The sequence below is a fragment of the Ovis canadensis genome, chromosome 24 (genome assembly GCF_042477335.2).
Source record: "Ovis canadensis isolate MfBH-ARS-UI-01 breed Bighorn chromosome 24, ARS-UI_OviCan_v2, whole genome shotgun sequence".
Classification (NCBI taxonomy): domain Eukaryota; kingdom Metazoa; phylum Chordata; class Mammalia; order Artiodactyla; family Bovidae; genus Ovis; species Ovis canadensis.
The window spans coordinates 17,156,092-17,171,928 of NC_091268.1; the positions used below are offsets into that span (position 1 = coordinate 17,156,092).

General features: G+C 41.1%; 1 protein-coding gene across 1 annotated transcript in view; it reads left to right on the forward strand.

The window, feature by feature from the left end:
* Window positions 1-15,837, forward strand: part of LOC138429251 (ATP-binding cassette sub-family A member 17-like) — a 75,008-nt gene that overhangs the window by 27,361 nt on the left and 31,810 nt on the right. The window contains exons 11-14 of the mRNA XM_069570538.1: window positions 2,388-2,543; window positions 2,627-2,837; window positions 6,482-6,632; window positions 11,066-11,164. Coding sequence (XP_069426639.1) covers window positions 2,388-2,543; window positions 2,627-2,837; window positions 6,482-6,632; window positions 11,066-11,164 — 617 coding nt within the window. The remainder of the gene's footprint in view (window positions 1-2,387; window positions 2,544-2,626; window positions 2,838-6,481; window positions 6,633-11,065; window positions 11,165-15,837) is intronic.

Below are 15,837 nucleotides of genomic sequence, written 5' to 3' on the forward strand. Positions count from 1 at the left end.
AACAAAAACATCCCATCACTCCAAGGATTTAGAGGCTCCTCCCAGTAACTGGGGACAGACACCAGGCAGATTCTTTATTAGTTAATACTTATAATGATTCTTAATATATTGAACCTTTCTTGCATTCCTGGGATAAATCCCAGTTGGTCATGGTGTATAACCCTTTTAATATGCTGTAGTGGCTGGGCTGGAAGAAGCACAAGCTGGAATCAAGATTGCCGGGAGAAATATCAATAACCTCAGATGTGCAGATGACACCACCCTTATGGCAGAAAGTGAAGAGGAACTAAAAAGCCTCTTGATGAAAGTGAAAGAAGAGAGTGAAAAAGTTGGCTTAAAGCTCAACATTCAGAAAACGAAGATCCTGGCATCTGGTCTCATCACTTCATGGGAAATAGATGGGGAAACAGTAGAAACAGTGTCAGACTTTATTTTTGGGGGCTCCAAAATCACTGCAGATAGTGGTTGCAGCCATGAAATTAAAAGACACTTACTCCTTGGAAGAAAAGTTATGACCAACCTAGATAGCATATTGAAAAGCAGAGACATTACTTTGCCAACAAAGGTCCATCTAGTCAAGGCTATAGTTTTTCCAGTGGTCATGTATGGATGTGAGAGTTGGACTATGAAGAAGGCTGAGCGCCAAAGAATTGATGCTTTTGAACTGTGGTGTTGGAGAAGACTCTTGAGAGTTCCTTGGACTGCAAGGAGATCCAACCAGTCCATTCTAAAGGAGATCAGTCCTGGGTGTTCTTTGGAAGGACTGATGCTAAAGCTGAAAGTCCAATACTTTGGCCACCTCATGCGAAGAGTTGACTCACTGGAAAAGACTCTGATGCTGGGAGGGATTGAGGGCAGGAGGAGAAGGGGACGACCGAGGATGAGATGGCTGGATGGTATCACTGACTTGATGGAGATGAGTTTGAGTGAACTCCAGGAGTTGGTGATGGACAGGGAGGCCTGGCGTGCTGCAATTCATGGGGTCGCAAAGAGTCAGACACAACTGAGCGACTGAAGTGAACTGAACTGAACTTAGTATTAATAAGTCATTTGTTTAGATGGTTCAAGATGCAAAAGCCAGGTCTTCCCTGGCAGTCAAGTGGTTAAGACTCTGCCCTTTCACTACCAAGGGCCCAGGTTCAATCCCTGGTCAGGAAACTAAGATCCCACACGCCTCACAGCTTGTGGGAAAAAAAGATGCAAAAGCCTTGTATCCCTTTCCCTGAAGGTAATAAGTTTACTGTGTACCTTTCTCATGTATAGTTTATGTATATATGATACCCCCCTTATTTGTGGGGGATTTGCTCCAAGACCACCAGTGGATGCCTGAAATCTCAGATAGTACCAAAGTCTATATGTCCTCTGTTTTTTCCCGGTACATGCAATGTATGACAAAGTTTAATTTATAAATTAAGCACAGCAAGACATTAAAAACAGTCAATAAAATAGAACAATTATAACAATATACTGTAATAAAGGAGCTTCCCTGGTGGCTCAGATGGTAGAGAATCCGCCTGCAAAGCAGGAGACTCAGGTTCAACCCCTATGTCAATAAGATTCCCTGGAGGAGCAGATGGCCACCAACTGCAGTATTCTTGCCTGGAGGGCTCCATGGACAGAGGAGCCTGATGGACTGTAATAAATGTTATCTGAATGTGATCTCTCTCAAAATATTTTATTGTACTGTACTTAGAGGTGGCACTAGTGGTAAAGAACCCATCTGCCAATGCAGGAGATATGAGAGACATGGGTTTGATCCCTAGGTCAGGAAGAAACCCTGGAGGAGGACATGGCAACCCACTCCAGTATTCTTGCCTGGAGAATCGCATGGACAGAGGAGCCTGGCAGCTACAGTCTGTGTAGTTGCAAAGTCAGACACGACTGAAGCGACTTAGCATGCACGCACCGTTCTTGTGATTTGAGATGCTAAGATGCCCATGTGAAGAGATGAAGTGAGGTGAAGGACTTCGGGCATTGTGACGCAGCTTTAGGCTCTTGACCTTCTGACGATTCATCAAAAGAAGGATCCAGGCTCCAGGTGATCCTGGATCATCAGGTGGTGGAAGTGTTGATGGTTGGATGTCAAAACCAGATGATGTCGGTGGGTAGGGATCCTGAGCAGGACAGAGCAGCATGGCACACGATTTCAGAGTTCAAGACACTCAGAAGGGTGTGCACAATTTAAAACTTACAAGTTTATTTCTGTTAATTTTCTATTTAATGTTTTCAGACCATGTTTCACTGTGGGTAATGGGTAACTAAAACTGTGGAAAGAAAAATCTCAGATAAGGGAGATAAGGAGTTACTGCTCTACAAGCAAAATGCTTGTTGCACGCTCCCTGGCCCCATTGGAAGCCCAGGCCGGATCTCCATCCCTGCCGTTTCAGCTGAAAGGCTTGCCGCGTCAGAAGTGCCCTGAGGAGGTCAAACGCATGCTGCACGTGCTCGGGCTGGAGGAGAAGCGGGACTCCCGGAGCAGGTTTCTGAGCGGCGGGATGCGGCGCAAGCTCTCCATCGGCATCGCCCTCATCGCGGGCTCCAAGGTAGGCCCGGGGGGCCTGCGGCATGACCTGCAGCCCAGGCCGGGGCTCTTCCGTCCTCACGGGGCTGCCCCTCCGCCCTCCAGGTGCTGATGCTGGACGAGCCCACCTCAGGCGTGGACGCCATCTCCAGGAGGGCCATCTGGGACCTTCTGCAGCAGCACAAGAGCGACCGCACCATCCTGCTGACCACCCACTTCATGGACGAGGCCGACCTGCTGGGGGACCGCATCGCCATCATGGCCAAGGGGGAGCTGCAGTGCTGCGGGTCGCCGCTGTTCCTCAAGGAGAAATACGGTGGGCGGGGCCGGGGGGCAGCCGGAAGTCCATTCAGCACGGGGTCCGCGTGGCTGGCCCAGGAGCGGGAGGAAGTGTCCACTGGTCACGTTCTCCGAGGGCCCCTGAGGTCAAGTGAGGAGCGGCCTTCTCTAGGCGGCCTGTCTGCTCCCTGTGGGTGGAGACCCGAGGCCCAGGAGGAGGGGCTGTGAGAATGAGGAGGAGGAGAGTGGAAAGAATCTCTGAGACTTGGAGTCAGAAGGCCTGTGCCTGAGCTCCATGCTGCTAGTTTACCCCTTCTTCATCCTTGTTACCAAGTTAGTTCATCGTTTTGTAGCCTTAGTTTCAGTTCAGTTCAGTCGCTCAATTGTGTCCAACTCTTTGCGACCCCATGGACCGCAGCACGTCAGGCTTCTCTGTCCATCACTATCTCCCGGAGCTTATTCAAACTCACGTCCATCAAGTCAGTGATGCCATCCAACCATCTCATCCTCTGTCATCCCCTTCTCCCGCCTTCAATCTTTCCTAGCATCAGGGTCTTTTCAAATGAGTCAGCTCTTTGCATCAGGTGGCCAAAGTATTGGAGCTTTAGTTTCAGCATCAGTCCTTCCAACGAATATTCAGGACTGATTTCCCTTAGGATGGACTGGTTGGATCTCCTTGCAGTCCAAGGGACTCTCAAGAGTCTTCTCCAACACCACAGTTCAAAAGCAGCAATTCTTCAGCTCTCAGATTTCTTTATAGTCCAACTCTCACATCCATACATGACTACTGGAAAACTATAGTTTTGACTAGACAGACCTTTGTTGGCAAAGTAATGTCTCTGCTTTTAATATGCTGTGTAAGTTGGTCATAGCTTTTCTTTCAAGGAGCAAGCATCTTTTAATTTCATGGCTGCAGTCGCCATCTGCAGTGATTTTGGAGCCCAAGAAAATAAAGTCTCTCACTGTTTGCATTGTTTCCCCATCTATTTGCCATGAAGTGATGGGACCAGATGCCACGAGCTTAGTTTTCTGAATGTTGAGTTTTAAGCCAGCTTTTTCACTCTCCTCTTTCAATTTCATCAAGAGGCTCTTTAGGTCCTCTTCACTTTCTGCCGTAAGGGTGTCATCATCTACATATCTGAGGTTATTGATATTTCTTTTGGCAATCGTGATTCCAGCTTGTGCTTCAACCAGGCCAGCATTTCGCATGATGTACTCTGCATGTAAGTTAAGTAAACAGAGTGACAATATACAGCCTTGACGTACCCCTTTCCCAATTTGGAACCAGTCTGTTGTTCCATGTCCAGTTCTAACTGTTGCTTCTTGACCTGCATACAGATTTTTCAGGGGGCAGGTCAGGTGGTCTGGTGTTCCCACCTCTTGAAGAATTTTCCACAGTTTGTTGAGATCCACACAGTCAAAGACTTTGGCATAATCAATAAAGCAGAAGAAAATGTTTTTCTGGAACTCCCTTGTTTTTTCAGTGATCCGGTGGATATTGGCAATTTGATCTCTGGTTCCTCTGCCTTTTCTAAATCCGGCTTGAACATCTGGAAGTTCATGGTTCACGTACTGTTGAAGCCTCACTTGAATAGTTTTGAGCATTACTTTGCTAGCGTGTGAGATAAGTGCAATTGTGTAGTTTGAGCATTCTTTGGCATTGCCTTTCTTTGGGATTGGAATGAAAACTGACCTTTTCCAGTCCTATGGCCACTGCTGAGTTTTCCAAACTTGCTGGCATATTGAGTGTAGCACTTTCACAGCATCATCTTTCAGGATTTGAAATAGCTCAGCTGGAATTCCATTACCTCCGCTAGCTTTATTCCTTGTTATACTTCCTAAGGCCCACTTGACTTCACATTCCAGGGTATCTGGCTCTGGGTGAGTAATCACACCATCGTGGTTATCTGGATCATGAAGATCTTTTTTGTACAGTTCTGTGTATTCTTGACACCTCTTGTCAGTATCTTCTGCTTTTGTTAGGTCCATACCGTTTCTTTCCTTTATTGTGTCCATCTTTGGATGAAATATTCCATTGATATCTCTAATTTTCTTGAAGAGATCTCTAGTCTTTCCCATTCTATTATTTTCCTTTATTAAAATGAAGATTAAGAGACCTTGTTCCTCAAAGAGGGAGCTAATGCCTGCATAGGGTGAGTTGTTCTCTCCACAGTGGGGTGCACTCCTGCTGGACGTCTTGCCACAGACATCCCCCTCTTTTCCTGGCCCCTAGCCATCTGGGTTTCCCTCTAGTGTCTCTGACTGCTCCTCTGCATCACTTCTACTTCTAGGCTTGGAAGGGCCCAGGTCGCGTCACTATTTTTTCCCCTGCTCACTGACTTAGTGGTCTCATTCAGTGTCCTGACTTATACGTATCTGTGCTGAAAAATGTCTCTGCAGGACCTCTCAGCTGAACTCCAGATTTGTGTATCTAACTGCTTACTGTCCACACCCCTAGACAGTGAATGTATCTGTTGGACTGTCCATGGCTGGTGCACAGCTGAACTCTAGCTCTTGACCAACACACCAGTTCACGCAAAGTAAAGGCAGCTCCATCCTTTTAGCAGCTTGGCCGGAATCTCAGGGCTCCCTGATCCTCTGCGTCTCATAGCCCATATCTGATCCATCTGCCAATCCGGGTGGCCTTGCCTTCCTCACCCCCTGGCCCAGCCTACTGTCTCCCTACCTGAATCATTGAAGTTGCTTCCAGCCCACAGCTGGCCTCTGGCCCACTTGTCAGAATGAGTGTGCTGCTCTGCTGCTCAGTCCACTGATGACTTCCCATCCCACTTTCTGAAAGGAGAAAGCAGGGTCCTGGGAGTTGCTCAAACGCCTTGCTTAGCCTGGTCCCGCTTCCCCAGCCATTTCTCCCAATATTCTTCTGCTTCCGCCTCAGGGCCCCCTTTCTGATCCAGGACATGGGCCTCCTCCTGCATCCCAGACCACATATCATCACGCCTCCTCCTCTTCCTCAGGTCTTCAGTCCTTTCAGAGATGTCACATTCTTAGTGAGGCCTTCCCCACCTTCAAAGTCATGATCCCTAATACTCTGTATCCCCTTCCTGTTCATCTTTCACCTTAGCACTTGTCACTAATATGGTCTTGATTTACTTATTTACCTTATCATATGTCTCACGTTACTGTCATGAAAGCTCCTTGAGTGAGAGTAGGGAGTTTTGACTGACCTGCTTCTATATACTCAATGTCTAGAAAAGTGCCTGTCAGGTCATAAGAGCTCAGCGACTGTTTGTTGAGTGACTACAGTGCCAGCAATGTAGCAACAAGTGTTACTAGTAGCTTCTGAAAGAATATTTAGAATACCATAGGGTATGTCTCTCAAAACATAATTTAATTATGAAAGAGATACTTTTGTTCTTACCCTTAATGTTCAAGGTCTCTCTCTGCTCAATTTTCACTTCCCCACATTAGTTATCCCTTAAGCAGAGTGTTGCCTTTAATGCAGCCCTCCTTTATTTTGCCTAGTATTGCTAAATGCTGTTATCACCTTCCAACTATGGAGTCAAAGGAGAGACTCAAGAATAGTGTTATAGACTTTCCAAGGCAAATTCACCACAGCTCTCCAGCTTGTCTAACCTATGGAGCTGTCATGTTCTAGGCTATAGAACATTTAAGGGTAACTAAAAAGAGAAAAACCATTTCATGATCTTTTAAATGTTTCAGGTGCAGGATATTATATAACTCTGGTAAGAAAACCACGTTGTGACACAGAGAAGATTTCCCTTCTGGTTTACCAGCACATACCAAATGCAGTTTTCCAGTCTAGCATTGGAGAAGAACTGACATTTATACTTCCTAAAGAGAGCACGCACAGGTATGGAGCTGAGAGGGCTGGAGTAATTGCTTGCATGTGCTCAATGTTCAGTCATCTCGCCCACCCCTGTCCTCACCAAGGACTTTCAATTCTGTAATGGTTTGGATTTCTAGGCCTTTGATATTTCCTAGAAAGAAATCGGAGAAGGCAATGGCACCCCACTGCAGTACTCTTGCCTGGAGAATCCCAGGGACGGAGGAGCCTGGTGGGCTGCAGTCCATGGGGTCGCTAAGAGTCGGGCACGACTGAGTGACGTCACTTTCACTTTTCACTTTCATGCATTGGAGAAGGAAATGGCAACCCACTCCAGTGTTTTTGCCTGGAGAATCCCCGGGACAGAGGAGCCTAGTGGGCTGCCGTCTATGGGGTCGCCCAGAGTCGGACACAACTGAAGCGACTTAGCAGCAGCAGCAGCAGAAAGACACCACACTCCAGCCAGAGTGCACTTGAGAATATAGGACTCTGTTGTTGTTTAGTCACTAAGTCACGTCTGACTCTTTTGCAGCCCCATGGACTGTAGCCTGCCAGGCTCCTCTGTCCATGGGATTTCCCAGGGAAGAATACTGGAGTGGGTTGCCATTTCCTTCTGCAGGGGATCTTCCTGACCCAGGGATCGAACCTGCATCTCCTTCATTGGCAGGAGGGTTCTTTATCATCTGAGCCACCAGGGAAGCCTTTTGATCATGTTCCCTCCCTCCTTAAAAACCCCTGATGGCGCCCAGCTGCTTTCAGATTAAAATAAAATTCTTTATGATGGCGTCAAAGGGGTCCTTGACTATGTGAACTCTAATTACAGGCACCCAAGTAACTGGGCTCAGATGAAAACTGTACTTGATTTTCCTTTATATTACAGTTGACCCTTAAACGACACAGGTTTGAACTGTGTGAGTCCACATATACCCGGATTTTTCAATAAATAGGTTACTATGGTACTACACTACCCCTCGTTTGGTTAAATATGTGGATGCAGAACATTTGGATTTGGAGGGCTAACTATAAAGTTATAAGTGGATTTTCCATGTGGGGTGGGAGCCAAGGTCAGCCTTGTAATTATTTCAGACCTCAGACTTGTTCCCAACATGTCCCTCTCTCCCTCTCCTCAGTCCTCATGTGTCTTTCGGATAGGAATCTTAGTTATACTTCATCGAGAAAGTAAATACCATCCAACAAGTACTCTATTTATCCCTTTTAACAGACCTACAAGCTTGCTTTTTTCAACACCAGCTCAAGTACTCAGCCACTTGGTCTTAGGAGTTTGCTGGTTTGATTATTTCCTCTTTCATCTACATCATCGACTTTTCTTCTTTGGCTCATGTCCATGAACATATTAGTGTGCTCTGGAGATGCACTGTCTTGAGCCTGCCTCTCTTTCCAGCCACCACTCCATGTCCTGTAACCCTGCGCAGCTGAAGCTCTCTAAAACTAGGTTAATCATGTTGCCTGCTTTATCTCATTGCCCACGCATTACTCAGTCTACTTCACAGTGACTTTCACACCCTTCCATGCAAGCTGGAAAAATGCCTATTCAGGTCTTCTGCCCGTTTTAAAATTAGGTTGTTTGTCTTTTTGATATTGAGTTCAATGAGCCATTTATATGTTTTTGGATATTAACCCCTTATCAGTCACATACTATTTGCAAATATTTTCTCCCATTTCAGTAGCTAATCTTTGATGTTTTTTTTTTTGTCAATAGTTTCCTTTGCTGTGCAAAAGCTTTTAAGTTTAATTAAGTCCCGTTTGTTTTTGCTTTTGTTTTCTTTGCCTTAGGATATAGGTCCAAAAAAATATTGTTATGGTTTATGTGAAACTGTGTTCTGCCTTTGTTTTCTTCTAGGAGTTTTATGATTTCTGGCCTTACATTTAGGTCTTAGTCCATTTTGAGTTTATTTTTTTATATGGTGTGAGACAGTGTTCTAATTTCATTCTTTTCGTGTAGCTGCCCAGTTTACTTCTCAGCACAGCTTAACAAAGAGACTGTTTCCCCGTTGCCTGTTCTTGTCTCCTTTGTTGTAAACTGATTGGCTGTAGCTGCGTGGGCTTATTCTGGGGTCTCTGTTCTGTTCCATTGATCCACTTGTCTGTTTTGTGCCAATACCATACCGTCGCTTTATGTGATACTTCCAGCTCTAGTCTTTTTTTTTTTTTTCTCTCAAGATGGCTTTGGCTATTCAGGCCCTCTTATGTTTCCATACAAATTTTAGAATTATTTGTTCTAGTTCTGTCAAAAATGTCATTGGTATCTTGATAGAGATTGCATTGAATCTGTAGATTGCCTTGGATTATATGGTCATTTTAACCATAATAGTTCTTCCAGTCTAAGAACAAGTGTATCTTTTTACCTCTTTGTGTTGTCTTCAATTTCTTTCATCAGTGCCTTATAGTTTTCTAAGTACTGGTCTTTTATCTCCTCAGGTATGTTTGTCCCTGGCTATAATGTTCTTTATGTGATGGTAAATGAAATTGTTTCCTTCATTCTCCTTTCTGATAATTTTTTGTAAGTGTACAGAGTTCTGTGTACAGAGCAGAATAATATAGAACAATAGAGTTCTGTATATTAACTTTGTATCCTTTAAATTTTACAAATTCATTGATGAGTTCTAGTAGTTTTTTTATGGCATCTTGAGGATTTTATACACATAGTATCATGTCACCTGAAAATGGAGACAGCTTTGCTTCTTCCTTTCCAATATGGATTTCTTCTATTTCTTTTTTTTTTTCTTCTTCTTCTATTTCTTTTCTTGTCCAGTTGCTGTGGCCAGGACTTCCAAAACTATGTTGAATGAAAGTGGTGAGAGTGAGCATCTTTGTCTTGTCCCTGATCTTAGAAGAAACACTTGCAGTTTTTCACATCAAGTGTGATGTTAGCTGTGGGCTTATATGTGGCCTTTATTATGTTGAGGAACGTTCATTCTATTCTCACTCTGTGGAGAGTTTCTGATGTAAATGGATATTGAATTTTGCCCAGAAATTTTTCCTTCATCTGTTGAGGCAATCATATGAGTTTTATTCTCTAGTTTGTTAATGTGGTATATCACATTGATTGATTTGCAGATACTGAACCAAACCTTGCATCCCTGAAATAAATCCCACTTCATCATGGTATGTGAACCTTTTAATATGTTGTTGAATGCAGTTTGTCAATATTTTGTTCAGAATTTCCGCATCTATGCTCATCAGTGATATTGGCATGTAATTTTCTTTTTGTGTGTGATATCTTTGTCTAGTTTTGGTATCAGGGCCTTATAGAATGAGCTTGGAAGCATTATGTCCTCTGCAATTTTTTGAAGTAGCTTGAGAAGGATTTTTCTTCTCTAAATGTTTGGTAGAATTCACTTGTGAAGCCAGCTGGTCCTGGACTTTCGTTTGTTGGGAGTTTTTAAAAATTATTTCTGATTCAGTTTCATTACTGATAGTTGATCTGTTCATATTTTCTATTTCTTCCTGGCTCAGTCTTGAATTTCTGTGAATTTGCCCATTTCTTCTTTATTGGCCATATCATTGGTGTAGGATTGTTCATATACAGTTCTTATATTCCTTTGTGTTTCTGTGGTATCCATTGTAGCTTCCCCTTTTTCATTTCTGATTTTATTGATTTGGGCCCACTCTGTTTATCTTAATGAGTCTAGCTCAAGGTTCATCAGTTTATTTATCTTTTCAAAGAAACTCCTCTTAGTTTCATTGCTTTTTTCTATTGTTTTTGGTCTTTATTCATTTCTGCTCTAATATTTATGATTTATTTCCTTCTACTAACTTTGGGTTTTTTCTTCTTGTTGTTCCTCTAGGTTAAGTTTAGGTCATTTATTATTTTTTTAAATTTATTTTGTTTTGTTTTAATTTTAAAATCTTTAATTCTTACATGCGTTCCCAAACAGGTCATTTATTTTAAAATTTTCTTGTTTCCTGAGGTTGACTTGTATCACTATAAACTTCCGTCTTAGACCTTCTTTCTTTTGCCACACCATGTAGATTTTGTATGATTGTGGTTTCATTTTCATTTGAAGGTATTTTTAAATTTCTTCTTTGATTTCTTCAGTGACTCATCAGTTGTTTAGTAGCATGTTGTTTAGCCTCCATGTGTTTGTGGTTTTGCAGGTTATTTTTTTTTTCTTCATGTAGTTGATTTCTAGTCTTACAGTGTTTTAGTCAGAAAAGATGCTTGATACAGTTTCAGAGATGAATTAATATTTACTTTGCACCTGCAGTGTGCTAGGTGTATATTTGATTTATCCTTACAGAAAGTTTTGAAGTAAATGGTATTATTTATGCTCATTGTTCAAGTTCAGAGTCATGAAGCTCAAGAGGGACAGAATTGAGATTTGAACAAATATCTTCTTAACTCCATAGTCCATGCTTTTTCCTTTGTAGAAAGCCAAGGGTAATAAAGAGGGATTCAACTTCCACCTTTGATGAATAAAACTGCTCTTCCCTTCCAGGTTTGAAGCTCTGTTTACTGACTTGGAATTGAGGCAGGAAGAGCTGGGCATTGCCAGCTTTGGGGTCTCTGTCACCACTATGGAAGAAATCTTCATTCGGTAAGTGAATACAAAACCATAGATTCCAGGAATCTTAGGATTGGAAGGGTACTTAAACGTTGCCCAGTGTTTGAATCCTTTCTATAACATCCTCACTGAATAGTCTTCCAGCCTCTGACTAGTGCTTCCAATAATAGGGATTTCATTAGTGTAGAAAATATTGAATATGATATCATCCAACAATCATAATTTTAACATAAATTCCTAGGGATGAAAAGCAAAAAGTGGCATCATATCAGTTGGGATGCTTTTGACTCTAAGTAACTGATAACCCGAACTCGACTGGTTTAGACCATTAGGAAGGTTTATTATTTCATTTAAAATACCATTGAAACATGTTTATTATCATATGTGAAATAGATCGCCAGTCCAGGTTCGATACATGAGACATGGTGCTCAGGGCTGGTGCACTGGGACGACCCTGAGGTATAGGATGGGGAGGGAGGTGGGAGAGGGGTTCAGGATGGGGAACACATGTATACCCATGGCTGATTCATGTGAATGTATGGTAAAAACCACCACAATATTGTAAAGTAATTAGCCTCCAATTAAAAGAAAAAAAAGATCTCCCAAGGTAGGGCAGCTCTGGCATTGGCTGATTCATCCACCAAGCTATTTGAATGAAGCAGGAATGCTGGCTCAGTGCGAGGAAGGCTTTGAGAGGGCCTCCCTGGTAAACTACCCAGGCAGCCACACTGGGCCATAAAGTGGCAAGGAGACCAGGTCAGTATTATTTTACCCAGTCTGATAATGTTTGTCTTTGAAATGGAATATGCAAGCTATTAATGAGTATTATTTATGATATATTAAAATTTATATCTATCATTTTAAAAAATATAAATTTATTTATTTTAGTTGGAGGCTAATTACTTTACAATACAATATATCTATCATTTTACCTTATATTTTCTACAAGTCCTGTTGAGTCTGTATGACATTCTATCCCTTCTAAGGATTATTTTTTTCTCATTCTGTAGTTTCCTCCCTACCCCATACTAGTTGGAAACTATATATTCTTATTTTATTATTTTAATGGTAAGCCTAGATATTGAGATACACATAAGTAATTTATCAAAGTCTCAGGTGAAGTAATATCTTTACTCTGCTCCTGGAAAATATCAAGGCTTTGAAACACGTTAATTTTATTCACACACATCCTACCATTACCAACTTATACATTATACTATCATTATGTATTTTAATTACCTTTTTTAAGTCCACAAAACATTATTGTTTTGTCAAAGACAATGGTCGTTTAAATTCATATACATATTCAGCTCTTTCTGTGTTTTTTTTCCTTGTGCTTCTCAGACTTTCCTTCTGCCTGAAGTACATTCTGTCCCATGTCCTTTACTGTTTTTATGCTGGTGCCAAAGGCTCTCAGTTATTTTGGTCTGAAAATGATTTTGTTTCTCATTTTTGAAGGATATTCTCCTTATCCATTCTTTTGCATTCATTCATACTATAGCTACATATTTTAGATGTGTTTCTTATAAATGGAATATAGTTGGAGTTTAAAAAACATTCATTTGTATATCTTTATCTTTTAAGTAGTTCTGTGTTGTTGTTGTTCAGTTGCTAATTCATGTCCAGCTCTTTGCAACCCTGTGTACTGCAGCATGTCAGCCTCCTCTGTCCTCCACTATCTCTTGGAGTTTGCTCAGATTCATGTCCATTGAGTCAGTGATGCTATCTGACCATCTCATTCTCTGCTGCCTCCTTCTTTTGCCTTCAATCTTTCCCATCATCAGGGTCTTTTCTAGTGAGTAATAAACTTCTAATCCATTTAGTTTTAAATCTGTCATATTGCTCAGTGTCTTCTATTTATCCCATCAATTCCATATTCTCTTATTTCCTTTCTAGTCTTCGGAATTGATTTAGAGGGTTTTTTGTGGGTTTTTTTTTTTCTTTATATTTTCTCCTCCGTTAGTTTAGAATTTGTACGTTATCTTGCTCTTCTCTTATTGGTTATCCTAAGATTTCAATGTGCATTTTTAGCTTATTAAAGTGTACAATAAACTAGCACATTTACTGCATTCCAGACAATGCAATCTATAGCACTCTTAAATTCCATTTGTTCCACTTTTGTTATGTGGTATTTATTCAACTATTTCAATTCGGTGTATATTTAAAAGTCTATAGCACATTATTGTTTTTTTGTGCAATCAGCATTCATTTAAATTTAGCACGTATTTACCCTTTGCATTGTTCTTACACTCTTAAGCATCATTCATCCTTAAGCTTCCATCTCAGGCTATTTTCTTTCTGCCCAAACAATATATATTTCCTTTAGTGCAGATTTTCTGATCTGATGAAGTCTCAGAGTTTTTGTTTGCCTGAAAATATATTTTTGGTCTCCATTTTTAAAAGAATTTTCCCTTGATACAGAATTTTACATTGTCAGGGATTGTTTTTAATACTTCTACAATGTAATTCTGATTTCTTCTTCTTAAAACAGATTTGTTGGGGTATAATTTACATACTGTAGTATTAACCAGTAATTCATACCATATAGTTTGATAGCTTTTAGTAAATTTATGGTGGGACCATAAGCCAACATTAGAACATTTTCATCACTCTGGAAGGATCTTTCATGTTCATTTGCAAATATTCCAAATATTCCTGTTCCCATTTCTAGTCCAAGGAAACCACTAGTCTACTTTCTGTCTTTATATATTTACCTATTATGGACATTTCATAAGAATGGAATCATTTGGATTCATATGTAGAAAATCATACAGTGTGTATTTTATATCTGGCTTCTTTCCTGTAGAATAATTTTTGGAGGTTCATTCATGTTGTAGCATGTATAATAAATACTTTGGTTTTTTATTGCTGAATAGTTCTCCGTTATATGAATAGATCATTTTTGCTTATTCCTTCCATTCTATTGTCTTCTGACTTCCATATGTCCACTGAGATGTCAGCTGCTAGTATTATTATTATTCTTTTAATGCAATCTGTCCTTTACCTCTGGCTGCTTTTAATATTATTTTTTCTTTCTCTTAGGTTTTCAACATTTTTACAGTGATATGCATTTGTGGTTTTCTTTGTGTTCTGCTTAGGATTTTTACCGCTTTTCACATTGTGGTTTGCTGGTATTGGTCAGTTTTGGAAAATTCTCACCTAATCTCTCTTCTGATCCATCCTCTCTTTCCATTCTTACTGAGACAGCTACTTAGACATGATATTTCCCTTTCAGGTGTCTCATGTCTGTTATGCTCCTTTTTTGGCTTGTATTGATTATCTATTGGTGCTAGCAGATTACTCTGAAACTTAGCAGCCTTGAAACAACAAACATTTGTTACCTCACAGTTTCTGTGGGTCAGGAGCCCAGGAGAAAGTAGGTAGGAGATTCTGGCTCAGATCTCTTTTGAGGTGGTTGGAAATGGCAACGCGCTCCAATATACTTGCCTGAAAAATCCCATGGACAGAAGAACCTGGTGGGCTACAGTCCATGAGGTCGCAAAGAGTCGGACACAACTGAGTGTCTGAGCGTGAGCATGTAGTCAGGTCTCCAGCTGGGGCTGTAGTCTCTACAGGCTCACCTGGGGAAGGATCCACTTTCACATTCACTCTTGTTGTTGCTGGCTGGCCTCAGTTGCTCATGATGTGGGCCTCCCCACCCAGGGTGCTGGAGTGACCTTGTGATATGGCAGTTGGTATCCCCCACAGTGAGTGATCAGAGAAAGATGACCAGATGGAAACCATGTTCACTTTGTCGCCTAATCTTGGAAGTGTCATTTTATCCCATTTGCTATATTCTATTTACTAGAAGTTAGTCACTAGGTCCAGCTCACAGTAAAGGGGAGAATATTAGCACAAGTAACAAAGGGAAAATAAACAAGAAGAACTACATCAAAATAAAGCTTCTGCACAGCAAAAGAAATGATCAACAAAATGCAAAGGTAACCTACTGAATGGGAGAAAGTATTTGCAGACACGTATGATAAGCAGTTAGTATCTAAAATATATAAACAATTCATACAATTCAATAGCAAAAAAATCCAATTTCTAAATAGGCAGAGGACCTGAATAGACTTTTTTCCAAAGAAAATATTCAGATGGCCAACAGGTACATGAAAAGGTGTTCAGCATCACTAATCATTAGGGAAATGCAAATCAGAACCACAATGAGCTATCACTTAACACCCACTGGAATGGCAGAGAGACAGGAGATGACAAGTGTTGGCAAGGATATGGAGAAAAGAGAACCCTTGTATTCTGTTGGTGAGAATGTAAATTGATATACAACCACTATAAAAAGCAATATTGAAATTTCCTCAAAAAAATTAAAAATAGAACTATCATGTGATCTGGTTCCACTTTATGGGTATATATCTAAAGGAAGTGGACTCACTACCTCAAACATGTACTGCCATGTTTATTTCAGCATTATTTACAGTGGCCAAGTTGCGGAAACAACCTAAGTGTCCATCAGCAGGTGAATGGATAAAGAAGACGTGATTGATGAACACACACACACACACACACACACACACACTGTTTGGCCATAAAAAATTTTTTTAAAGAGGAATCATGCCATTTGCAACAACATGGATGGGCCTTGAGGGCATTGTGCTCAATGAAATGTCAGGCACAGAAATACAAGCACTATGTGATCTCACTTAAATGTGGAATATAAAAAAAAAATTCACAGAAACAACAGATTT